The sequence below is a fragment of the Pavona decussata genome, unplaced genomic scaffold (genome assembly GCF_977016875.1).
Source record: "Pavona decussata unplaced genomic scaffold, jaPavDecu1.1 SCAFFOLD_62, whole genome shotgun sequence".
Lineage (NCBI taxonomy): Eukaryota > Metazoa > Cnidaria > Anthozoa > Scleractinia > Agariciidae > Pavona > Pavona decussata.
Window position 1 is genome coordinate 360,357 of NW_028145483.1, and position 27,379 is coordinate 387,735.

The 27,379-nt window shown below is 38.2% G+C and overlaps 4 protein-coding genes and 1 pseudogene across 8 annotated transcripts in view; all 5 read left to right on the plus strand.

Annotated features, from left to right (window-relative positions):
* Positions 1–26,124, plus strand: part of LOC146478829 (neuropeptide FF receptor 1-like) — a 94,401-nt pseudogene extending 68,277 nt beyond the window's left edge. The window contains exon 3 of the transcript XR_014865053.1: positions 24,876–26,124. The product of XR_014865053.1 is annotated as a neuropeptide FF receptor 1-like (transcript). The remainder of the gene's footprint in view (positions 1–24,875) is intronic.
* Positions 767–4,056, plus strand: LOC146478837 (paired box protein Pax-6-like). Of its 2 annotated transcripts, none has more exons than XM_085111599.1 (3): positions 767–956; positions 1,649–1,803; positions 3,609–4,056. In XM_085111599.1, the coding sequence occupies exons 1-3, from the start codon at positions 830–832 to the stop codon at positions 4,023–4,025; spliced, it is 699 nt and encodes a 232-aa protein (XP_084967725.1). In that variant the 5' UTR covers positions 767–829; the 3' UTR covers positions 4,026–4,056. The 2 variants fall into 2 exon arrangements, with proteins under 2 accessions (XP_084967725.1, XP_084967726.1); XM_085111600.1 differs by having other exon boundaries at positions 767–953.
* LOC146478838 (uncharacterized) lies at positions 5,076–8,215 on the plus strand. The gene is made up of 3 exons (XM_085111518.1): positions 5,076–5,545; positions 6,053–6,366; positions 7,753–8,215. The coding sequence occupies exons 1-3, from the start codon at positions 5,350–5,352 to the stop codon at positions 8,143–8,145; spliced, it is 903 nt and encodes a 300-aa protein (XP_084967644.1). The 5' UTR covers positions 5,076–5,349; the 3' UTR covers positions 8,146–8,215.
* On the plus strand, positions 11,207–13,543 carry LOC146478839 (uncharacterized). 3 transcript variants are annotated; one of them, XM_085111596.1, is made up of 4 exons: positions 11,207–11,418; positions 11,471–11,577; positions 12,303–12,457; positions 13,059–13,543. In XM_085111596.1, exons 2-4 carry the CDS (start codon positions 11,532–11,534, stop codon positions 13,473–13,475), a joined length of 618 nt encoding a protein of 205 aa, XP_084967722.1. In that variant the 5' UTR covers positions 11,207–11,418; positions 11,471–11,531; the 3' UTR covers positions 13,476–13,543. The 3 variants fall into 3 exon arrangements, with proteins under 3 accessions (XP_084967722.1, XP_084967720.1, XP_084967721.1); XM_085111594.1 differs by having other exon boundaries at positions 11,207–11,577; XM_085111595.1 differs by having other exon boundaries at positions 11,207–11,574.
* LOC146478840 (uncharacterized) lies at positions 15,942–17,846 on the plus strand. Its single transcript, XM_085111598.1, has 2 exons — positions 15,942–16,336; positions 17,297–17,846. The coding sequence occupies exons 1-2, from the start codon at positions 15,998–16,000 to the stop codon at positions 17,687–17,689; spliced, it is 732 nt and encodes a 243-aa protein (XP_084967724.1). The 5' UTR covers positions 15,942–15,997; the 3' UTR covers positions 17,690–17,846.
* Positions 26,125–27,379: the final 1,255 nt, after the last annotated feature.

Genomic DNA, 27,379 nt, shown 5'->3' on the forward strand with positions numbered 1-27,379 from the left:
CACACCTAAAATATTGGGTTAATCATTTTCAAGTACAGTGGTGGACTTAAATAGTCAGGAGAGGTTAATACTGCAATTTTGCTGCGCGCAATGTTACAAGCATATGCGTGCTATTGCATGTGTCTTGGCTAGATTGCAAAACTCATTCATTCATTCATTCATTCATTCATTCATTCATTCATTCATTCATTCATTCATTCATTCATTCATTCATTCATTCATTCATTCATTCATTCATTCATTCATTCATTCATTCATTCACTCACTCACTCACTCGTTCATTCAAAAAGCAAATAAAATTTGCTGGAGACAACCTGCCGGCCTGAGACAAAAACACCGACTCGCCCAAAGGTCTTCACATAACCGGTTTCAAAAACGTAATAATTATTGTTACGACTATAATGAGATAGTTGGAAACTTAAATTTCTAGTGCTAGTGTTCATTAAATAAAGGCATTTTAATTTATTGTTGTTTATTAATAAAAATAAAGTGGCAATGGACTCATAACATTAACGCAAGTTTTGTATCAGGTTTTTATCGTTTGTTGATCTTGATAAGTTGACTATTTGGATCTGAATTGAAATTGAACAAAGGAGATGTTTAATTTTCTGGTCAGCAATATTGTCAGCCTTTTCAATTCACAAACTAACAAAAGAGGCAAAAGTGAATACAACAAAAGATTCTTATAACAATTAAATTCGTCAAGTAGATGTTACTTTACTCCATTTTGTGTGACTTTTTCCTGATGTGTTGATTGACTGCTGTATTGTTCACAATGCCCACCCACCCACGCGTGAATAGAAATAAAAGGTGAGTGGACGCGCGTGTGATGACAAATCTTGCAGTCAGTGCTCAAAAGACTAACGACTCGTGTGCTAGCAGTGTTGAAGACAACGATTCAAGCGTAAATATGGCTTCTGGAGGACACAAAAGGAAATTTAACGAACTGGAAAGTGGTGAGTGAATTAGCGTTAAAAGTTATACACTCAGGTCAAGACAGCATTTTCCGGTTTATAAGTGAGATTCGTTTAACTTACTGTACTGAACGAGTTAGCGTTTCCAAGGAACGTTGGAACTGAGACCTTCCCCGGAGTGATAAACAAAACACCAAACAATCTAAAGCCATCAGAACTAGGATTGTATGATTTATGCTTCGGAAATGTTCTTAGATCTCTGAATAGCCTTGATATATTTTTAAACGTTTTAATAGTATTTCGCTTATCAGATCAACGAATAGTTACTGGAAATTTTCGCGACCTGAAAATTTGGGGCTCCTCTTCGAATTTAAAATTTGGTTTTAGAATTGTGAAAACTTCACAGAAAAAGGATAGTCACTTATTTATAAGAGGAAAATGTGCATCAATGTTCTTGTTTTGGCTTTATTTTGCCGTTCGAAAATCGCAAAATTGTAGCAAGAAAAAATGTGCCGTCTTTGTATCAAATGCTGCTCTTTGAGTAATTAAGTTAAGCTTTTGAAACTACAAATTAAAATAATCTGGCTTTAAATGCTCAAAAATGGGAAATTAAAAATGACAAACACTAAAGTTAGTATCTATAAAGTCAACTTGAATTTAACTCGCATAAGTCGATTGGAACTAACTCATGCATTTGCGTAGAGGCTAACGCAGTATATTTATTTGTTTCCAAGGTAACAACACAGTGCGTCAGAGGCGCCGCCGAACAGCTTTCACTGAAGAACAGCTTGATCGCTTGGAAGAATGCTTCATGGAAGAAAAGTTTCCTCGAATCACCATTAGAGAAGAACTTGCACAGGAACTGAACATCAAAGAGGATAGGATTCAGGTAACACAGTTTATTAATTACGTAGTAGACAAAATAATCCGGGGCAAGAAACTGGGTGTTTAAATCAGACTGGAAAATTTATATTTATGGCGCAGCATTACACATTGTACCTATTCGACAAAATTTTTAAACCGATAGCAGTAATTACGAGAAGAGATTTTAACACACTTTTATCAAAGATACTTAATGATGTAAGTTGCACTGTCGCAAGCTTAAAAGGTTAGAATCTTGTGATGAGTCTGAAATTAGTTTTTGCCTTCATGTAGGATCCAGAATGAAATACAAATACATTTGCAGTTGTAAAACTGAACATTTGGTCATTTGCGTTTGAACCTGTACCACAAAATTAATTTCTAGAACACGCGGAATGAACCACGATATCATTTTTTCTCGATTAAAACCTATATCGTCTTATCCGCCAAATTAGAGCTTCTTAAAATGAAAACTCTCATCAACACTAAAAGAGCCTTAAACGGAAAAAAGCCGAGTACAGCTCAAGAGGTTTTAAGTGAAATAATTTGGAACAACAAATTTATTTGTTTAGACAAAAGATCTACATACAGGAAAGATTTAATTGACCTTGGCTTTCTGAGAATAGGCGATTTAATGTCCGTTAATTGCTCCTTTTCACTAGATTTTCTCATCCCCCTTACATCCCCAGAGCAAAGATTTTTCCTTATGAGAATTGTAAATTCAATCCCGTCTGAATGGCGTGCCCTTGCTAAAGCTTCCACTAATTTATCATCAAACCATCCCATTCCGAGCACCCCGACAATCAAGACAGATAACGGAAATTCAACTGCGATTTCTGATGTCTCATCGAGGCAGATATATCAATTTTTCCTTGAGAGAAAACAGATCCCACCCACCGCTAAACAAAAGTTACAACATAGGTATTCAGATACAATTGTTGATTGGGAAAAGGTTTACTCCTTAGCCTTTAATGTTACATTAGAAGCAAAACTTAGGGAATTTCAATATAAAATACTAAATTGTATTCTTTACACCAATGAAAAGCTATTTCGGCTAGGCCTAACTAACTCTCCATGTTGTACCTTTTGCCAAGAGGACAAAGAGTCCATCGAGCATTTGTTTTTCTCTTGCAAAGTATCTTTTGAATTTTGGCAACACGTTTTGTCCTGGTTAAGGGATAATGGAATTCAAATCAGTACACTAAAAGAGACAGATTTAATATTTGGAAAATTTGATGCCACAGATGACTTCACTCTAATTAATCACATGTTGCTAATGGGTAAATTCTATCTTTATTCCAATCGATGTCAAAAAATATCCGAACCTAATCTGCCAGTTTTTATCGCGAGGACTAAACGTGTGTACAACATTGAGCTCTATATTGCAAGGGAGAATGATAAACTTTTGCAGCATCTTAAGAAATGGGAGAAATTAATTCATATTTTCCAATAATTAAACGTGACGATATTCAATGGAAGGATTTTAAACAGTGACAGGATTTATGTGAATGGATTCAAATACAAAATGTCCCTGTAACTGACTTCGTATTGTTGTTTGTTAATGTTTCTGTTGTAGTTTTATTTTATTTAATTAACTAGTATTACATGTTTTTCTTTCCTTTGTAATGGTTAAAATTGTATTCTTGAATATTTAATAATCAATAAAAATTGAAAAAAAAAAAAAAAAAAAAAAAAAAAACACTAAAAGAGCCATCCGACTCCAGCCAATAAAAAGAAAGTTACAGGTCGAATACCTTGTCAGCTCTTTCTTTTATCTCATGTTCTTTACACAAATTTCCAATTCATAAGCTGAGCGATTGTTTTTTTTTCCAGGTTTGGTTTCAAAACCGCCGCTCAAGATGGCGAAGACGCGAACTGAAGAACAAACGTCAACGGACTCAAGATGCTACACTCGCCATTCCACCGGCTCCTGTTTTCCCGCCATTTCCGCGCCGACCGGACAGCACAGTCACTTCATGGAGTTTTCCCTCTCCTTTCAGTCCCAGCGCCGCGACATCCTTGGCCCTAAGATGCAAAACCAGTGATCATAAAAGCTGCTCTGTGATTGGTCATTCAGGCCCACCGTACGCCTCTGTCATGGCAACAGGTTTCTCGAGTCCACTGTCGATGTTGTGCAGTCGTTTGCCGCGGGTGACAAGTCTCCCCTCTTCATGCAGAAGTAATCACCATTCATTGGAGGAATATGTCGCAGCCGTAACTTTAGCAACTGGATTTACAAGGAATGATTAATAATGTTAGACTTACTTGAGATGTGCCAAGTTGTTTTTTAAAATTGTTTATTAAAGTTGAACTGTGAAGTGTAAGCATCGTATTTAGTCGTTTTATTCATCCGTAATAAATTGCATCGTTTCATTTACCGTGACCATATCGTTTCTTCTCTGATTATGTTTACAAGGGTCGTTTCTTGTAGGATGAGTTCAAAAATAACAATTACAACAAAATTTTTTATTATTGCACTGATGTCAGTAAAAGTTGCCACTAACAAAAGCCTTGAGACTATTTTGCAGCCGGTGCTCGTTATTACAAATCACAGTCAGGGCTACTAAGTCTCTTCTGGGGTGTTTTAGGTCTCGTTTGTCGTCGAGAGGGAATGCGGGACAATCCCAAAGACTTGAGTACAGGTTTTAAAGATTTTAAGAGGGGCTTGTTTCTAAAGATGCTGATGCTGCTTTGGTAAGGGAGAGTGGAAACGACTATTTGATTTTATTAAATGGCTAAGGAGAAAAGTTTCTAAAGAAATCGTGTTGCTTCACAGGTGGGGAGAGACAATGAATGTTTGGTTTAACAACAGAGTTGATAACTAAAGGTAAATTGGCCACCGTAAAGAGATTCGAGTGCTAACGTTTCGAGCGTTATAAATTAGCCCCTTCGTCAGAGCAAGCACTCGCCAAATTACCGTCCGCATCAACTATTTTGATAAAACCAAATATTTCGTTTTATCAACTGAGTTGATAAGGTAATTTGGGTACTGTAAAGAGATTGGAGAGCTTTACGGCGGCCAAGTTAGCTTGTCGACTCAGTCGATAAGACCAAATATTCGTTTTTAGATATTTTAGCTTCTCGATATATAGTAAAGACTAACGTATGAAACAAAAGAGATCTCTTGAGCAACATTATTACATATAATACCACAACAATAAATAAATTGTTTTCAGTTTGTTTAGTAAAAACCTCCCGAAACAAAAAATTATGGCAGTTCAATAAGCTTTGGGAACTTTAGATGATCTTCTGAAGAAGCGGGAAAGCGGGCAATGAATAACTAAGAACACAATCGTTTCTAAAAAAAAACCGCCATAATTTGTCAACAATAAGCCGAGTCTCTTGTTATCGGCAACGAAGAGTTGTTTGTTTATTATGACCGCCTTTGATAAGAGCGGCGCGTGCCAGTTTGATAACTGTAAACTTGTTATCGGCAGCTAACAAAACAATTTGTTTGTCGGCCCGCGCGCCGGCTTTGTTGTTTGGTGACTGACAGGTGTCAGGGTATAAATAAGGGTTGCATTCAAGTGGGTTCTTCATCAGTTTGTGTAGCAAGTGCATCAGAGTAGTTGAAATGGAGTGTAACCGGTTTAATTCAGTCGCTGCACTTATGGACGTTCTTGTGCGTTCTGCGCATGCCAGAGGATCACGTGTGTCGTTTCCCGAGCCTCCTATCCGTGCACCAGTCTCCAGTAAGCCACTCACCGACTTCTCCATCTGCAGTATCCTGGGTCTAGCAAATGACCTCACGCAGTCTTCATCAGGTCCCGGTGAGTTGAACTCTTACATTAGCCTTTCAAAATTAGCGTTTTCAAGCATGTTACTCAACGGTTAACACCTTAAAGTAAACCCGTTTTGGTCTTTTCTTGTTTCCAACAAATTATATTATTATGATACTATAATCCAGTTCTTTCTTGTCTAATTGTGAAATTTACGGCATCAATCTTCGTTTCTTTGTTTACAACATATTAGATATGGTTGCCTTTATGAGTTTCAACGGGAAAAATTCTAAAACATTTACCTAATGATCAGAGCGATTTCGACCGATTACTAGCATATGCGTTGTTTTTGATTGTGTAAATCCGTGGTGCTGTTACGTTTGTATCTTAGTTTAAAGACTGCCCAGAATTTAAACCTTATCAGGCCATTACCTTGATTGATTCCTCAGCCTGCCCGCTAATTTCAATAAAACGAGCAGTATTCTTTCAGACAATGAGAACTGAGAAAATAAGTCCAATTCAAATAAATTATAACGGCGTTTCTGTTTTCCCTTGCAGAATGTCACAGTGACACCAGTCCGCCATTATCGCCTTACTCCGAGTGCGCAAGTCCTCGTCCCAGCCACAGAGAAAACAGCCCATTGTTGACTCCTTATTCTGACATAACAAGTTTCAGCAGCGACTGTGACAGCGAGCCCGACCAAGTATCGACTCATCCCGAGCAGCCACCGGGAAAGAAGCGACAACGCACGAGCTTTTCGCGGAACGAAGTGTTGGAGCTGGAACAAGCGTTCAGACGGCGGCCATATTTAACAGCCTACGATTACAAGGAACTGGGACAGAGACTTGGGATCCCGATCAAAAGTGTGAAGGTGACTTTCTGCGTAACGTTCACTCGTAATTAAAAATTGGAAATGAACAACGTGAAATGTTAATTAATTTGGCTGCAATTCAAAACACAACAAAACAATCAGCACACGACATATAGTTTTCACAGGGGCCCATTTCCCGGGGCGCGCAATTATCACTAAACTGGCGGCCATTTTTTCTTTTCTCATATATATAATATTTCTGATCAATACACATAACGACCGGAACTTACATTTTCGTAGAAATGCGTAATCTGAAACCCGTGTCTAAAAATAGAACGGTCTTTAAAAAAGCCGTGAGATAGGCTTAGTGTTGAAGTTGCACTCTCCGGATAATGGGCTCCAGGCCAATTGAGAATGAAATATCCATCAACTTATGCGATACTAACATGACACAGACGTGCATTGCAAAAGTCTCTAACATAATAGACCCTTCTCCAAAATGGCAACCGAAAATTCAAATAAGTTAAAATTGAAAACGTATACCGCACTAGAAAGAGCACTTTTACTTTAGTAACCCTGCAAAGTTTCAGCATATCAGGTGTAATATCAGCTGAGAAAACGAAGTTGAAAAATGAAAAATTTACAGACGTTTTTATGACTTGGGGTATGACGTATGCCCCCAGTCATACAAACGTCTGTAAATTTGTCAAATTTCATCTTACATTTTCTAAGCTGATACAATACCTAACATGCTGAAACTTTGCAAGGTTACTAAAGTAAAGGTGCTCTTTCCAGTGCTGGTATCAGTTTTTCATTCAGTTCAATTTGAACTCATTCAAATCTGTTGCCGCCATTTTGGAGAAAGTCTATTAACATTCCTTGCCTGTTTCGCAAATGCTGGCATGAAAAGGAGAAACTTAATGTTGTTTATCATAATTTTCCTCCATGCGTATACGATGCATGGCTTTCATACAATGTTACTGAGAATGTAATGTCTTAGCCCTGTTTTTATTCTACTCTGTCATTGTTTTTTGTCATTATTCTACTGTCAAATTGTGAATAATATATGTTAGAGTGAGCCCATTATTTAAAAGCCTTGTGGTTTCTCATGGGCTTCGCTTAATTCCTCACCACCATTATTTTATCATTTTTACGCTTCTAATAAATTTCATTTATAGTGGCAAAAATAAACTTGAAACTTGACGTACTAAAGATATCCTACAAAAAACACATTTGTTTTTTGTTGTATTCCAATTCAGGACTGTTTTGTGTTTGTTCCATTTGAAATGATTTTGTGCAAATTGCTGAGCTCTGGGTCTAATTAAATTGATTGTGATATCTTATTGGGATTTGCCGGTAGAATGCTGTGATTTTAAAGTCAGGTTCAATTATGTTCTTGTTGATTCGATAAGTAAATTAATTAATATGTTTTGTTTCCTTTTTCAGTATTGGTTTCAGAACCGACGAGCCAAGTCAAGAAAATTAGAACGAAAGATGACGTCCGGCTGTCAGACCACTCCGTCAAACCAGTTTGACCTTCTTGAAAACAGAGTAGCGTATCAGAGAAGACTGCAGTTTGTGAACCGATCCCTTCACTCAGACCACTCGAAGCAAGCTGAATACATCTCCTATCCACTGATGGAGGAAAGCTCAGAAGATCAACAATACGGCAGACCGATCAGACCAGCCAGGCGTCGCTCGTCAGTCCAGTCAAACCAGTTTACGGGTGATCTTTCCTGCCCGTTACCTCTGTTCCACCCTGACCAGTTCCAGATCAGACCTGCTGCGCCAGCAAGATTACCATACAGCCGTGTTTCACGCAGATTCCAACCATACTGAAGTTGCATGTCAAAAGCGATAATTAAAACAATTGTGTAAAATTAATGTGTTTTTAACATGAATGAATACAAGAAAATGACAGAGCCATTATATAGCTCTTTTGTACATGTAGAAAATTTATCAACTAGATTTCAAGTTTATAAGCTATCTGGCTACTGATGACTGTAACAAGAAGTTATTTTGTTTTGCACTGTAAAACGATAAAGATGAGTTGGAGGTGTTGTAAATAAATGCATGTTATAATTGAGAATTGTTGTGGTCAAGTGACTTATTCGGCTCCATTTCGAGTGTGCGTAATGCTACCAAACTGAGGGAGGGCGAGAAAAATGATACATAGAGGATGATTTCCAGCGGCGCGAAGATATGAATTTTATTTTCGAGTTGTAAAAACAATATTTTCCGAAAGAGCGCAACGAGTGTGTAAAATATTGTTTTTAACACGAGAAAATAAAATTCATATCTTCGAGCCATCGTATAATTTTATTATAGACAAATCTATCTCTCGGCATTTTTCACCGACTGTTTGTGTAAGGGGGTTAGTTTTTAAAGAAACTGTCCTTGGTGCTTCGTCGGTGGGAAGAGTGAAACGAATGTTTGGTTTAACAACAGAGTTGATAACTAAAGGTTACTTGGTCACCGTAAAGGGATTCGATTTACAATGGCCAAATTACCTTTAGTTACCACTCTGTTGATAAAACCAATTATTCAAAAGGAGTCAACTTTGTTTCGTTTCTTTTGCCCTGAATATTGATCCACGTTTACGCACAATAACTAGTGAGTTTATATTTCCCTCGCTCGATGACTTAAAGAGAAAATAGAAGGGCTGCAGTTGAACAAGCTGATATGACGCATACAACAAAAATTAGAAATCTGAATACATTGAATGAAATAATGATCGGCTTTTGGCCTAAGTGGACAAAAGAAAACAAAAGAATTTTGAAGTAATTCGGTCTGAATCAAATCACTTATTCTGTTTAGCAAGGGTTGATCAAATCCGGTGAGTCATGGGTTGGATACCCGCCGACTTCAAATGTTTCTTCTTTGCCTCGTGCAGTCTCTCATTTCCTCACTTTGGCTATAAACGCTCTGCCAGTAAAACGGGCTCAATTTAGCACTTTAACATACACTACATAGTACGTTAATTCTCCAGTGATGCATCAAGTTTGTGTCCTACCGTTCCTCGACCCGCGAGTTAGAACTTTTTTCCTTATTTTTTTTAAGGAAACGGTAAAGCCCACATAGTATTTTTTGTTTACATAGTCTCTAGTTTTGCATAAGATCTTCGAGCACGTGGGAGAAATAAACTATTAAGGCTAATTTTCACGTAACAATTAATCGAGCGGATTTGTTCTAATTTGGCAAAGAAGATGAGCGAACGGACGAGAATCGACCCAATTTATAAAAATCTGTCAGTGCTACAAACATTTTTAATCATGCCTTTTTTCACCGCGTGTTACACCAACAGACAAGGAAATGTATCGTGTAAATTGACCCATGCGATAAAAATTAGTGATCGAGCCGGTAAATCGTTATACGTATAAACATGGATCATAAATCCATAGTATAAATCAGCCTAGCTTAAGACACCGCGAGAGTTTGAATGAGTGCGTGTGAACGGGAAGAGCTATCAATAGCACTCCGAGCTCGCGCATGCAGCCTCTTTACCATTAACAACTTCTGTATGGAGACTAGCACGTAAAGCACACTCTTTACGCAGACCACCTCTCACATTTTTTCAGTCTCGTCGACGCTCCTTTAACGATCTTTTCAAAAGGCTACAAATAAACTCTAAGGTTTCTAAATATTTTGTCGAATGTTTTCTTTTAGTGAATTACACATTATAACATCACACCTTTTGTATAACACGTATAAAGATGAACAAAAGCACCACGCGTAATTTGTATATCAGTATTAATGAAGTATTGTTTACCTATAAGGTGAGAAATATGCCACTTTTTTCACGTTTTATTTCATCTTAGAAGAAAAATTGCAAGATCATGATCCTAGAATCGATCAGCAATTTCTTCATGACGAAGAAACTCGTACAGCTGTAAAGATCTGTAAGCCTTTCATGACAAGAGACTACTGTAAAGTGTGCCGCAACTTTCATGTCTGACTGGTAATCAGGTTTTTGAGGTTTGGAAACACCGCTCAACCTTCACGTGCGAATGATCTCGCGCACATTTTATTTCAATGTTGGGTGAAACATTTCCCAAGCACAATGATAGAGTTAAATAGTCAGCAGGACTGATAATACTGCAATTTTGTCGCGCGCAATGCTACATGCCTGCTATTACATGGTCTATGTTACATTGCAAAACAATCCTTTTGTTTGTGTAGGTTCATTATTAAGACGAACCTGCACGGACAGAGCGGCGAGAAAATAAAGAGCGGGAGTGAGGTTGCACGCGAGAATCCACGCGTTCGAAGGGCCTCTCGTGCCTCACGAGTTCGCTCTTACCATCTGTCTCCCTTGTTTTGTAGCGCCACTAACTATGTTGTGCAAAAACAGCAAAAACTGCAATTGCTAACTTTAAGAAGAAAAGAAAGGCATTGCACTCTGGAATCCATTGTCTAGTTCACTCTGTCTAAAATTTGAACGTGGAACTGTTTGTGTCAGTAAGAGTAATTCAGTGAACAAGCTCTTTTCTGCCGTTTTGGTTTTTCTCAATGCTTTGCTGGGAAAAATGTTTTTATTTTAGTTTGAACTTTGGTGCGACCACCAGTAATTATGACAAAAAGCAAATGAAATTTGCTCAAGACTATTGCTGTTGACATGCTTGTTCAGCAACCTACCAGCCTGAGAAAAGTCACCCAAAGGTCCTAAGAGAACCGTTTTCAAAAACTCATTTGTAGTGACTGTAATGCCTAGTGTTAGTATAATTCAAAATTTTGATCGAATTAAGACGTTTTAATTTATTTGTTTATAATTAATAATCAAGAGAGCATGTGCTTTTATTACAAAAAATAAAGTGGCAACTGACTCATAACATTAACACAAGTTTTGTATCAGGTTTTTATCGTTTGTTGATCTTGATAGTTGACTATTTGAATTGAAATTGAACAAAGAAGATGTTTAATTTTCTGGTCAGCGATATTGCCAGCGTCTTCAATTCACAAGCAAACAAAAGATGCAAAAGTGAATACAACAAAAGATTCTTATAACAATTAAATTTGTCAAGTAGATGTTACTTTACTCCATGATGTGTGACTTTTTCCTGATGTGTTGATTGACAGCTGTATTGTTCACAATGCCCACCCACCCTCGCGTGGGTAGAAATAAAAGGGGAGTGGACACGCGTGTGATGACAAATCCTGCAGTCAGTGCTCAAAAGACTAACGACTCGTGTGCTAGTAGTGTTGAAGACAACGATTCAAGCGTAAATATGGCTTCTGGAGGATACAAAAGGAAATTTAACGAACTGGAAAGTGGTGAGTGAATTAGCGTTAAAAGTTATACACTCAGGTTTATAAGTGAGATTCGTTTTTCTTTAAATTTCGCTAAGGGCACGTTTAACTTACTGAACGAGTCACCGGTTTCGAAGGGTGCGTTGGAACTGAGTCCTTCCCTGGAATGAAAACCGAAACACCAAAAGATGTAAAGCCATCAGAACTAGGATTGTATGTTGGATTTATGCCTCGGAAACGTTCTTAGATCTCTGAATAGCCTTGATATATTTTAAATGTTTTAATTACATTTCGCTTATCAGATCAAGGGATAGTTACTGGAAATTTTCCCGACCCGAAAATTTGGGGCTCCTCTTCGAATTTAGAATTTTTGTTTTAGAGTTATGAAAACTTTAATTCACAGAAAAAGGATAGCCACTTATTTATAAGAGGAAAATACCCATAAATTTTCTTGTTTCAGCTTTATTTCGCCGTTCGAAAAGCGCCAAATTGAATTTACGTGGTTCTGAAAACTTTCTGTAGCAAGACTAAAAAATTTGCCGTCTTTGTATCAAATGCTGCTCCGTGAGTAATTAAGTTAAGCTTTTGAAACTACAAAAATAATCTGGCTTTAAATGCTCAAAAATGGGAGAGTTCGAATGTCATAACAAATGGTGTAAAGTATTAAACAAGAGTTAAACAGTAAGTCGATTGGAACTAACACGTGCATTTGCGTAGAGGCTAACGCAGTTTATTTATTTGTTTCCAAGGTAACATCACAATGCGTCAGAGGCGCCGCCGAACAGCTTTCACTGAAGAGCAACTTGATCGCTTGGAAGAATGCTTTATTGAGGAAAAGTTTCCAGGAATCACCATCAGAGAAGCACTTGCACAGGAACTGAACATTAAAGAGGATAGGATACAGGTAAAAGAGTTTGGTAATTACACAGTAGACAAAAAAATCCAGGGAAAGAAACTTGGTGTGTAAATCCGACTGGAAAATTTATATTTATGGCGCAGCATTGGAAATTGTACTTCTATTCGACAAAAATTTTTAAACCGATAGCAGTAAATACAAGATAAGATTTTGACACATTTTTTATATATCAAAGAAACTTCACGATGTAAGTTGCACTGTCGCAAGGTTAAAAGGTTAGAACCTCGTGATGAGTCTGAAATTAGTTTTTGCCTTCATGTAGGATCCAAAATGGAATAGAAATACATTTTCAGTTGTAAAACTGAACCAATTTGGTCATTTGCCTTTGGTCCTATACCACAAGATTAAAGTCTAGAACATAAGCCTAGTGCCCCGCGGAATGAACCAGGATATCATTTTTTCTCGATTAAAACCTGTATCGTCATGTTGGGTAAGAGCTCCTTGAAAATTCTCATCAGCACTAAGAAAGCCATCTTACTCTAGCCAATAAAATGAAGGTTACGAATGCCTTCTCAACTCTTTGTGTTATCTCATGCACTTTACATAAATTTCCAATTCATAAGCTGAGCGATTGTTTTATTTTTGCCAGGTTTGGTTCCAAAACCGCCGCTCAAGATGGCGAAGACGCGAGCTGAAAAACGAACGTCAACGAACTCAAGATGCTACACCCGCCATTCCACCCGCTCCTGTTTTCCCGCCATTTCCGCGCCGACCGGACAGTACAGTCACTTCATGGAGTTTTCCCGCTCCTTTCAGCCCCAGCGCTGAGACATCCTTGGCGCTAAGATGCAAAACCAGTGAACATCAAAGCTGCTCTGTGATTGGTCATTCAGGCGCGCCGTACGGCTCTGTCATGGCAACAGGTTTCCCGAGTCCACTGTCGATGTTGTGCAGTCGTTTGCCGCGAGTGACAAGTCTCCCCTCTTCATGCAGAAGTAACCACCATTCCTTGGAGGAATATGTAGCAGCCGTCACTTTAGCAACTGGATTTTCAAGGGACGATTAATAATGTTAGACTTACATAAGATGTGCAAAGTTGTCTTTTAAAATTGTTTATTAAGGTTGAACTGTGAAGTGTAAGCATTCTATTTAGTCGTTTTATTCATCCGTAATAAATTGCATTGTGTCATTTACCGTGACCATATCGTTTCCTCTCTGATTATGTTTACAAGGGTCGTCTCTCTTCAAAAATAACAATTACAACAAAATTTTTTACTATTGCACTGATGTCAGTAAAAGTTGCCACTAACAAAAGCCTTGAGACTATTTTGCAGCCGGTGCTCGGTGTTGCTTCAGTAAGAAGGAGTGGAAACGACTATTTGATTTTATTAAATGGGTAAGGGGATAGTCTCTAAAAGAAACCTTGTTGCTGCACCTGTGGGGAGAGAAAACGAATGTTTGGTTTATCAACTGAGTTGGTAACTAAAGGTAAATTGGCCACCGTAAAGAGATTCGATTGCTAACGTTTCGAGCGTTATAAATTAGCCCTTCGTCAGAGCAAGCACTCGCCAAATTACCGTCCGTATCAACTATTTTGATAAAGCCAAATATTTCGTTTTATCAACTGGGTTGATAAGATAATTTGGGTACTGTAAAGAGATTGGACAGCTTTACGGCGGCCAAGTTAGCTTGTCGACTCAGTCGATAAGACCAAATATTCGTTTTTAGATATTTTAGCTTCTCGATATATAGTCATGACTAACGTGCGGAACAAAAGAGATCTCTTGAGCAACATTATTACCTATAATACCACAACAATAAATAAATTGTTTTCAGTTTGTTTAGTAAAAACCTCCCGAAACAAAAAATTATGACAGTTCAATAAGCCTTGAGAACTTTAGATGATCTTCTGAAGAAGCGGGAAAGCGGGCAATGAATAACTAAGAACACAATCGTTTCTAAAAAATAACTGCCATAATTTGTCAACAAAAAGTCGAGTCTCTTGTTATCGGCAACGAAGAGTTGTTTGTTTATTATGACCGCCTTTGATATTATGACCTTTGATAAGAGCGGCGCGTGCCAGTTTGATAACTGTAAACTTGTTATCGGCAGCTAACAAAACAATTTGTTTGTCGGCCCGCGCGCCGGCTTTGTTGTTCGGTGACTGACCGGTGTCAGGGTATAAATAAGGGTTGCATTCAAGTGGGTTCTTTATCAGTTTGTGTAGCACAGTGTAGCAAGTGCATCAGAGTAGTTGAAATGGAGTGTAACCAGTTTAATTCAGTCGCTGCACTTATGGACCTTCTTGTGCGTTCTGCGCATGCCAGAGGATCACGTGTGTCGTTTCCCGAGCCTCCTATCCTTACACCAGTCTCCAGTAAGCCACTCACCGACTTCTCCATCTGCAGTATCCTGGGTCTAGCAAATGACATCATGCAGTCGTCGTCGGGTCCCGGTAAGTTGAACTCTCACACTAGCCTTTCAAAATTAGCGTTTTCAAGCATGTTACTCAAAGGTTAAAACCTAACCCTTTCACATTTTTTTATTCGTTTTATCGTTCGCCGGCGAACGATAATTTTACTCGCTCGGTACAAGAGGAGAATAGCCTATGTTGGAAAACAAACAACGCCAGATACAACGTTTGATTGAAGAGGTTTCTGGCATTGGCAGGTCTAAAGGAGTACCTTTAACGTTCTCTGGCAATTTCTAGTAAACTTTGTACTCTCAAGGTACTTAAATGCAAGAAAAACTAGGTTAAAAATGCGACATGTTCATATCTGCCTGTAAAACAAATCATTCATTGCATGCAACCCACATTCTGCCAATTGTAGTGAAATATCGTGCCATAGATGTGGAGGGCAATAAAAGGTTTCCAGCTTAAATTCTCAAGCTACAGCTTGGCAACATAATGCATTTTTCCTAGTTTAAGGACCAAAAAGTGTGGAATATTTGACTTTGTAACCCAACGGGGGCCCAACTATCAATGCAAACACAGAAAGAAATACAAAGGTCTCCCGCTGTTCTTAAAAACAATGTGTTGTTGTTGACAGTTCCTGTCACTATAATGTTACAAAATCAACCCAGAACAAGGCGAACTCAAAAACATGAAAATAAAAAGAAAGTTTAAAGGGTTAAAGTAAACCCGTTTTGGCCTTTCCTGTTCAGTTGACAGACGATATTGTTATGATACTGTAATCCAGTGTATGAATTTTACGGAATCAATCTTCGTTTGTTTGTTTGTTTGTTTGTTTTACAAAAAATAAATTAATCATACTTTTATTAATTCATATTTGCCTTAATGAGTTTCAACGGAAAAATTCGAAAACATTTACCTAATGGTCAGAGCTATTTCGAACGATTATAAGCATATATATGCGTTGTTTTTGATTGTGTAAGCCCGGTGGTGCTGTTACGTTTGTATCTTAGTCTATAGACAGCCCAGAGGCTTGCAGCAGCGTGATTCAAAACCTAATTAGGTCATTGCCATGATTGCCATGATTATTTCCTGCCCGCTAATTTCAATATAAAGAGCAGAATTCTTTCAGACAACGAGCATTGAGAAAATTAGTCCAATTCAAATGAATTATAATGACGTTTTTGTTTTCCCTTGCAGAATGTCACAGTGATACCAGCCCGTCATTATCACCTTACTCCGACTGCGCAAGTCCTCGTCCCAGCCACAGAGAAACCAGCCCATTGTTGACTCCTTATTTTGGCATAAAAAGTTCCAGCAGCGATTGTGACAGCGAGCCCGATCAAGTATCGACTCATCCCGAGCAGGCACCGAGGAAGAGGCGACAACGCACGATCTTCTCGCGGAACGAAGTGTTGGAGCTGGAAGAAGCGTTCATACGGCGGCCATATTTGACAGCTTACGATTACGAGGAACTGGGACAGAGACTTGGGATCCCGATCAAAAGTGTAAAGGTGAGTTTCTGCGTAACGTTTTCTCGTCATTTAGAATTGAAAACGGTCAACGTAAAATATTGATTTGGCTACAGTTCAAAACACAACAAAACAATCAGCCCGCGACATATAGTTTTTTCAGGGGCCCATTTCCTGGAGCGTACAACTAACAACTGGCGGCCATTTTTTCTTTTCCTACATATATCATATTTCTGATGCAAACGGAACTTACGTAATCTGAAACCTGTCTAAAAATAAACAGGTCTGTGAAAAAGCCGTGAGATAGGCTTAGTGTTGAAGTTGCACTCTCCGGGCCATGGGCTCCTCGTCGATTGATAATAATGAAAATCAATCAACTTATGCGAAACTAACATGACACTGACGTGCATTGCAAAATTCTCTAACATAATTTCCTTGCCTGTTTCGCAAATGCTGTGGCCAAAAGGAGAAACAAAATATTGTTTCTCATAATTTTCTTTCATGCGTATAAGATGCATGGCTTTCATACCGAAATTAATGTACTAACTGAGAATGTAATGTCTTAGCCCTGTTCCATTCTACTCTGCCATTGTTTTTTGTCATTATTCTACTGTCAAACTGTAAATAATACATGATATAATGAGTCCATTATTTAAAAGCCTTGTGGTTTCTCATGGGCTTCCTCGCCACCTTTATTTTATCATTTTTACGTTTGTAATAAATTTCATTTATATTGGCAAAAATAAACTTGAAACTTGACGTACAAAAGATATCTCGCAAAAACACATTTTGTTTTTTTGGTGCATTCCAATTGGACTGTTTTGTGTTTGTTCCATTTGAAATGATTTTGTACAAATTGCTGAGCTCTGGGTCTAATTAAATTGATTGTGATATCAGTACTGGGATTCGCCGGTAGAATGCTGTGATTTTTTGTCAGATTCAATTATGTTCTTGCTGGTTCGATAAGCAAATTAATTAATATGTTTTGTTTTCTTTTTTCAGTATTGGTTTCAGAACCGACGAACCAAGTCAAGAAAATTAGAACGAAAGATGACGTCCGTCTGTCAGACCACTCCGTCAAACCAGTTTGACCTTCTTGAAAACAGAGTAGCGTATCAGAGAAGACTGCAGTTTGTGAACCGATCCCTTCACTCAGACCACTCGAAGCAAGCTGAATACATCTCCTATCCACTGGTGGAAGAGAGCTCAGAAGATCAACAATACTGCAGACCGATCAAACCAGCCAAGAGTCACTCGTCAGTCCAGTCAAACCAGTTTACGGGTGATCTTTCCTGCCCGTTACCTCTGTTCCACCCTGACCAGTTCCAGATCAGACCTGCTGAGCCAGCAAGATTACCATACAGCCGTATTTCACGCAGATTCCAACCATACTGAAGTTGCATGTCAAAAGCGATAATTAAAACAATTGTGTAAAATTAATGTGTTTTTGACAAGAATGAATACAAGAAAATGACAGAGCCATTATATATAGGTCTTTTGTACATGTATAAAATTGATTAACTAGATTTTAAGTTTATAAGCTATCTGGCTACTGATGACTGTAACAAGAAGTAATTTTTTTTAGCACTGTAAAACGATAAAGATGAGTTGGAGGTATTGTAAATAAATAAATGTTATAATTGAGAATTGTTGTGGTCAAGTGTTGTATTCGTCTCCATTTTGAGTGTGCGTAGTGCTACCAAGATACATAGAGGATGATTACACGGCGGCGCAAAGATATGAATTTTATTTTCGAGTTGTAAAAACAATATTTTCCGAAGAAGCGCAACGAGTGAGTAAAATATTGTTTTTAAAACGAGAAAATAAAATTCATATCTTCGAGCCATCGTATAATTTTATTACAGACAAATCTATCGCTCGCCATTTTTCACCGACTGTTTGCATAAGGGGGTTAGTTTCTAAAGAAACTGTCCGTGGTGCTTCGTCGGTGGGAAGAGTGAAACGAATGTTTGGTTTAACAGCAGAGTTGATAACCAGAGGTTACTTGGCCATCGTAAAGGGATTCTATTTACGATGATAAAATTACCTTTGGTTACCACTCGGTTGAAAAAACCAAACATTCAAAAGGATTCAACTCTGTTTCGTTTCTTTTCCCCTAAATATTGATCCACGTTTACGCGCAGTAACTAGTGAGTTTATATTTCCCTCACTCCTGCAGTTGAAAAAGATGATTTGGCGCAAATTAAACAAAAATTAGAAATCCCAATACATTGAATGAAATAATGACCGGCTTTTGGCTTAACTATGGACAAAAGAAAACAAAACATTTTTGAACTAATTCGGTGTGAACCAAATCACTTATGATGTTTAGCAAGAGTTGATTAAATCCGGTGAGTCATGGGTTGGGTTTCCGCCCGCCGACGTCAAATATTTTTCTTTGTCTCGTGAAGTCTTTCATTTCTTTACTATGACTATAAACGCTCAGTAAAATAGGCTCAATTTAGCACTTTAACATAGAATACAGAGTTAATTATCTGATGCATTCACTTCGTGTCCTACTCCTTATTTCCTCGACCCGCAAGTTAGAATTTTCTTTTTTCTTATTTTTTCTGTTTTTGAAGGGAACGGAAAAGCCCACATAGTATTTTTTGTTCACAACCCTCTAGTTTTGCATAAGATCTTCGAGCACGTGGGAGAAATAAACTATTAAGGCGGTGATTTTCACGTAACAATTTATTGGGCGGATATGTCCTAATTTGGCAAAGAAGATGAGCAAACAGACGAAAATTGACCCAATTTATAAAAATCGGTCAGTGCTACAGACATTTTTAATCACGCCTTTTTCCACCGCGCGTTACACCAGCAGACAAGGAAATCGGGTGACAAAATGTATCGTGTAAATTGACCCATGCGATAAAACTTAGTGATCGAGCCGATAAATCGTTATACGTATAAACAAGGATCATAAATCCATATTATAAATTAGCCTAGCTTAAGACACCGCGAGAGTTTGAATGAGTGCGTGTGAACGGCAACAGCTATCAATAGTACTCCGAGCTCGCACATGCAGTCTCTTCCAGTTACCATTAACAGCTTCTGTAGGAAGACTAGCACATAGTGCGCGCTCTTTACGCAGACCACCTCTCACATTTTTTCAGTCTCGTCAACGCTCCTTTAACGATCTTTTCAAAAGTCTACAAATAAACTCTAAGATTGTCAAAAATATTGTCAAAGATTTTGTTTTAGTTAATTACACATTATAACATCACACCTTTGATATAACACGTAAGGCGAACAAAAGTACAACGGTTAATAGGTATATCAGTATTAATGAGGTACTGTTTACGTATAAGGTGAGAAAATGCCACATCGTCACGTTTTTATTTCATCTTACAAATAAAACTACGAGATAGTGATCCCAGAATTGGTTAGCGATTTGGCATGACCGTACAGCTGAATACTATTCTTGACAAGAGGCTACTGTAAGGACAGCAATGAGGATTAGCAAACATGACATTTTTTTGTTTGAAATTTTTTTTAATTGCGTAGTATCTTTTGTGTCTAAGGTTTGGAAACACTGCTTACCTTTCACGCCCGAATGATTTTTCCTTCACACCTAAAATATTGGGTGAATCATTAGCGGTTAATACTGCAATTTTGGTGCGCGCAATGTTACAAACATATGCGTGCAATTACGTGCGTCTTGGCTAGATTGCAAAACCCATTCATTCATACACTGACATTCATTCATTCATTCATTCATTCGTTCGTTCGTTCGTTCGTTCGTTCGTTCGTTCGTTCGTTCGTTCGTTCGTTCGTTCGTTCGTTCGTTCGTTCGTTCGTTCGTTCGTTCTTTCGTTCGTTCGTTCGTTCGTTCATTCAAGAAGCAAATAGAATTTTTTCAAGACAACCTACCGGCCTGGACTTGATAAGTTGACCATCTAGACCAGAATTGAAATTGAATAAAGCGTGAGATGTTTAATTTTCTGGTCAGCAATATCGCCAGCCTCTTCAATTCACAAGCGAACAAAAGAGGCAAAAGTGAATTCAACGAAAGATTCTTATAACAATTAAATTTGTCAAGTAGAAGTTACTTTACTCCATGATGTGTGACTTTTTCCTGATGTGTTGATTGACAGCTTTATTGTTCACAATGCCAACCCTCCCTCGCGTGAATAGAAATAAAAGGTGAACGAACACCGGTGACAAATCTTGCAGTCAGTGCTCAAAAGACAAGCGACTCGTGTGCAAGCAGTGACGTTGAAGACAACGATTCAAGCGTAAATATGGCTTCTGGAGGATCCAAAAGGAAACGTAACAAACTGGAAAATAGTGAGTGAATTAGCGTTAAAAATTATACACTCAGGTTAATAAGTGAGTTTCTCTTTTCTTTAAATTTCGTTAAGTGCACGTTTAACTTACTGAACGAGTCAGCGTTTCGAAGGGTGCGTTGGAACTGAGACTTTCCCCGGAATTATAACCGAAGCAGCAAACCATCTAAAGCCATCAGAACTAGGATTGTATGTTGGATTTATGCCTCGGAAATGTTCTTAGATCTCTGAATAGCCTTGATATATTTTAAATTTTTTAATAACCTTTCGCTTATCAGATCAACGGATAGTTACTGGAAATTTTCCTAAACTGAAAATTTGGGCCTCCTCTTCGAATTTAGAATTTCTGTTTTACAATTGTGAAAACTTTAATTCACAGAACAAGGAAAGTCGCTTACTTATAAGAGGAAAATATGCATCAAGGTTCTTGTTTTGGCTTTGTTTCGCCGTTCTAAAATTTCTAAATTAAATTTAAAGAGTTCTGTAGCGAGAAAAAATGTGCCGGCTTTTTATCAAAAGCTGCTGTTTGAGTAATTATTAAGTTAAGCTTTCGAAACTATGATCAACAAACTACAAAAATAATCTGGCTATAACTGTAACTGCAAATGACAAATGGTGACTCTAAAGTATTAAAAAAGTTAAGGACCCAAGTTAGTATCTAACGCCAACTTGAATTTAAGCCGCATAAGCCGATTGGAACTATTACCTCGTGCATTTGCGTCGAGGCTAACGTAGTTCATTTAATTGTTTCCAAGGTAAAAGAAAGCGTCAGAGGCGCCGCCGAACAGCTTTCACTGAAGAGCAACTTGATCGCTTGGAAGAATGCTTCATTAAGGAAAAGTTTCCTGGAATTACAATCAGAGAAGCACTTGCACAGGAACTGAACATCAAAGAGGACAGGATACAGGTAAAACAGTTTGGTAATTACGCAGTAGACGAAATAACCCGGGGCAAGAAACTGGGTGTGTAAATCCGACTGGAAAATTTATATTTATGGCGCAGCATTAGCGATTGTACTTCTATTCGACTAAATTTTTAAAGCGATAGCAGTAATTACAAGAAGAGATTTTGACTCGTTTTTATCAAAGGTATTTAACGATGTGAATTGCACTGTCGCAAGTTTAAAAGGTTAAAAACCTCGTGATCATCGGATGAGTCTGAAATTAGTTTTTGCCTTTATGTAGGATCCAGAATGAAATACAAATACATTTTCAGTTGTAAAACTGAACATTTGGTCATTTGCGTTTGGACCTGTACCACAAAATTAATTTCTAGAACACAAGCCTAGTGCCCCCACCCCCGGAATGAACCACGATATCACTGATTTTTCTCTATTAAAACCTATATCGTCTTGTCCGCCAAATTGGAGCTCCTTAAAATAAAAACTCTTATCAACACTAAAAGAGCCATCCGACTCTAACCAATAAAATGAAGGTTACGAATACCCTCCCAATCCTTAGTTTTACCCCATGCTCTTTACATAAATTGCCAATTCATAAGCTGGGCGATTGTTTTATTTTTTCTAGGTTTGGTTCCAAAACCGCCGCTCAAGATGGCGCAGACGAGAGCTGAAGAACAAACATCAGCGAACTCAAGATGCTACACCGGCCATTTCGCTCGATCCTGTTTTCCCGCAGTTTCCGCGCCGAACAGACAGTACAGTAACTTCATGGAGTTTTCCCGCGACTTTAAGCCTCAGCGCTCTGACATCCTTGGCGCTAAGATGCAAAACCAGTAACCATCAAAGCTGCTCTGTGATTGGTCATTCAGGCGCACCGTACGGTTCTGTCATGGCAACAGGTTTCCTGAGTCCACTGTTGATGTTGTGCAGTCGTTTGCCGCAGGTGACAAGTCTCCCCTCTTCATGCAGAAGTAGCCACCATTCCTTGTAGGAATATGTCGCAGCCGTCACTTTAGCAACTGGATTTTCAAGGGATTTTCAAGAGACGATTAATAATGTTAGATAAGATGTGCAAAGTTGTCTGGTTTTGATTGTTGTTTAATGTGAAGTGTAAGCATTGTATTTAGTTATTTTATTCATCCATAATAAATTGTTTTATTTACCGTGATCTTATCGTTTCTTCTCTGATGTTGTTTACAAGGGCCGTTTCTTGTAGGATGAGTTCAAAAATAACAATAACTGAATTTTCATTTATGTATCGACGTCCATCTGAAAAGTTGCCACTAACAAAGCCTTAAGACTATTTTGCAGCCGGTGCTCATTGTTACCAATTACCGAGTTAGGGGTACCGCACACCCCTCACAGGATTCTCCCGTATACAGATGTAGACAGGGTTTCTAATGGACGTTTTGTTGTCACCCCTACAAGGAAAGCTGCCCTAAGACCTTTTAAGAAAAAAAAAACACACTGATGCTTTTTGTCTTAAATTGTCATGACTTTTTATATCATAAACACCCTATTTAGCTTGAACCAATCTTTGCCTCTCATTTAATAGTAAATTTAAAACACAATCGATGCACTGCTTTAAACAAAGGGAGAAAATTACTGAGCTCCCACAATTTAAACGCACTATAACAGTGGAGCATAGCATTGCAAAAACACAATCGTGATTTACGTACAATTCAAGCCTTTTGTTACTGTGACACGTTGCATACGGCTCTATAACACGCTACAACGATTATTAGAGAACCAGAAAAAAAAATAAAATAGCCGTGGCAAGAAACACAACACCTTGTGACAAAAACTAATAGCCGGGCGCGGCGTTACAACAACTACAGAAAGCTCATTGCACGAAACAAGCAATGATTAATTCCTGTCCTAACATTACTAACACTAATCTCAACAAGAAAGGCCGGTTAAAATTATCACGCAATCGTACGCGTGAACGAGCCAAACCAAACCCAGCTGAAATGCCCCATGAGGCATAAAAACAGCGTCGTTGAACATACAGAATGAGAGGTCATATTCAAAATGAAGAGAATTCAAAACAGCAAAATCAAAACTAAGCAGGCACAAATGACCTTAATACTTGGGAGTAGCGCAGGCTGTAAAAACCAATTTAGCTCTGAAAAAACATCCTCGTGTAAGCTAGATTTAAAAAAAGGCTAAAACCCGCTCCGGGGAGTAAGGCTTGTCAGTCTTTATTTACACACAAAATTTAAACCACAGGCAGCGCAAATTACAAAATCATTATTTTCATAACTCGTACTAGCTTTTGCCTCGAAAGACAAGACAATTACTTTGAATTCACATCGAAGGAATGTTTTGTCAGTCAATTAGTCGATTTTCTCGTGATTTCGGACCAATATAGCTACAAAAAATAGCTCGGTAAACTAAGACACTATGTTAGAAAAAAAAAAATGAGTTTTCCTGGCGGAGGCAGCTGCCCCCTCTGCCCCCCGCTATGCACGGCCCTGAGGATAAAATTAGAAAAAAAAAAAAAAAAGAGATCGCAATAAAGGTTTCAGTTCATGACATGACTAATGATTTGATTTAAGGAAAAAATCGGCTCATATGAATTTCCTGTTTAAATGAGCTTTTTCCTGCGGTCAGGCGATATTAATTAACATAAAGGTTTAGTTTTTGGTGGAGCTCGTCAAAATAGTTGACTGTCTGTTTTCGTTTAGCTAAACACATATATTGAACGCAACAATGATGTTCTCTTATGGAGAAATTCTGAGTATCAAATTTGGATAAAAAATGTCAGATTATATTCTCAATACGTAAACGAGAGCAAACGCGCGCCAAATTATTCTCCCCAGTCCTTTGTTCCCTTGCTTACAGGCCTATTCTCATACCTTTCTGACTGACTGACTGACGGACTGACTGGCCACTATCTAACTGACTGAGTGACTAGGTATCTGACTGACTGACTGTCTGCCTGACTGACTATCTGACTATTGGCTGACTGGATGACTGGCTGTCCGTCTGACTGACTGACTGACTAACTTAATGACTAACCACTATCTGACTGACTGACTGACTCTATGACTGTCGACTGACTGACGATTGGCTGACTACATGAATGACTGAGTGACTAAGTATCTCACTGACTGACTAACCGACTGTCTGACTGACTGATTGAATGACTAACAGAGTGACTTAGCATCTGACTGGGCAATATTCGAATGACCGACTGACTGTCTGATTGTCGACTGTCTGACTGACTGACCGACGGACTGATTAGCTACTACTTGACTAACTCAGTGACTTAGTATCTCACTGACTGACTGTCTGTCTGTCAGTTGCTTCATCGTCCTCGGTTGGGTTCCATTTTCTTCAGTGTGTTCTAACCATGCATTATTGTTACTTTTTCAATTTCTTACAGGTTTAAATAGCTAGTTTCTTCAAGAAGAAAAGAAAGAAAAGTCACCTTAATCACAATGAACAATTCCACCCAAATCAATTCCAGTAATGACACGCGGTGCTCAGAAGCCGTTTCTGTTCTCTTCACAACAGCAATGGCTGTAATCACCTTTGGCGGTTTGATTGGCAACCTTCTGGTGTTTATTACTGTGTACAGAAATCCAAACCTTAGAACAAGCACCAATACGTCAATACGTCAATACGGTTTCTGATTTTCTTGCAAGTCTCACAACCTGGCCACTGTACCTCACTGATGAGATAATCACAAGCAAAGGAAGTCTAATTCAAGGTCCTCTGGCCACACCTGGATGCAAAGTAGGAGTGTATGTCAGATCAGTGTCCAGTACAGTATCCATTCTAAGCCTGGTGTTGATCGCTGTCGAGAGATTCATCGCCACGGTGTATCCCTTAAAAGCCACACTGCTGTCAAGAAAGATAAGAATAAGTCTGATGTTTGCAGTATGGTTCATAGCCGTGGGCTATTTGGTACCAATGTTTTATTTCCACAAAGTTGAAGACGTTGGGGTGGAAACATTCTGCAGATCTACATGGGACGACACTTTGGCGCTTGCAATCTACCACATGGTTGCGCTCATCATGCTAACTATTGCACCGTTAACTACTATAGTCATCTTGTATTCTCGTATCATGCGTGCTTTAAGACAACGGCCTAACCCAGAATGCAGTGCAGGGAGCAGTATTGCTGAACAAAAGAGACGTAAGCAGAGCCAAAACATCATGAGAATTTTCAAATCGATCGTTATCGCTTATTGTGTATGCCTCGTTCCTTTTATGGTTTATATGATTTTAAAGATGACTTTCCCCGAACTTTTTACCAAAGATAAGTGTAAGTGGATTCTTGGGTTTTCATATTTTGTGTTTCCGTCTCTTAGCACAGCAATCAACCCAGTTATTCTGTTTTCGTTTAGTTCTAATTTCCGTCTCACTTTGCAAGCCTTCTGTTCATCTTCATGCCCTCTTGAAAAATTACGATCGTGTTGCAAATGGAAAAATGGGTCAGTTTCGTCCCTCAACAACAGCGTGGAATTACCAGTACTATCGAGATACAGAGAGAACGCCTGGAAAGAAGAAGACAGTGCAGAAAACAAGAACTTGAGTAAAAGTTATCCTTAAAATTGGTACATTCCGTTTAAAGGGGCACTGTACCGGAGATTTGGCTGTACTTTGGTACAAACTGCGCAAATATTTGACTAAGAAGCTCTGGTGAATGGCAGTCACTGCCATTCACTATTCTTATTGATATACTGATATTACTGATATACATCTGCTAAAAAATAACATACACTCTTTCTTTTTTATAAGAATATTGTTTTTCCGACCCAAGCTGAATATTCCTATTTTTCTTCCGATGTTAGGCTGAAAATATTCTTGTAATATTCTTAATTATAGCTTATGATATTCAACAAATCGACGGCAGTTTTCTATGGTCTATAGTCTTACAGACCAGAAAATGACGTCAAAAAAGTTCAAAACTCAAGTGGAACCACAAGCCACAGGCGAGTGGTTTCACTGCCAAGTTTTCGACATTTTATGGCGTCATTTCATGGTCTATAAGAGTATAGACCATAGAAAACTCCTGTCGATTAGTTTGTTACAATAACATGGAAAAAGTACGAGCGGAATTGGCAATCTTTTTCTTTGAGAAAGCGCGCGCGTTAGATCTAACGTCATTTTTATTGTCTGTACTCTTATAGACAATAGCTACGAGCCAATCAGCGCGCGGGAATTTGGACAGTTATTGTAAAATTCCGTTAAAGGATGTATTGAGTAGTCAATTACAAGTGTTTGGTGTCTAGATCTGTATCGCGTTACACTGTGCACGTGCTCCATCACTGTTTGTTACAGTCAGTTAGGTCAAGATGTCACTTCAGTCGACACTTGGCCGTTTTGGCCAAAAAAAAAACATTTCTCACAGAAATGCCGTGATGGAAACGAAAGTAGACGATTTTGTTTCAACTGTGTCAAAGACAATCAAGTCAATCAATGACTGCAGTAAACTTTTTGTGAATTCCCAGCAAGGGTTGGTTAGTTTTGCCGTTTAGAGAATGGAATACTTGTTTTATTCCGCCAAAAACCTATCATTGTATTGTATTTACAGATTTTCAACGCACAAAATTCTATTCTTTTCACAATTTCAACCTCAGGTTTATTCTTAAAATATTTTTAAAATTTCGCAAATTTCAACCTCGATATTCTTATAAAATATCTTCTTATAAAAAAAAGAAAGAGTGTATGATGGCAGGAGATACGAGAAAGCTCTACCGAGAATTTCAACGAAAATTTCCATAACTAGATATACCAGATGGATGCAATTGGTAATTACAATTGGTAATTTATTCAAATCTTAGCTCCCCTAAACTTTAATGAAATTAGGGTTATTTGTAGTTTATCTTCTTTGCATTTATTTCAGTTGAAAAAACTACCAGAGCAAAAATCCCTAAGCCT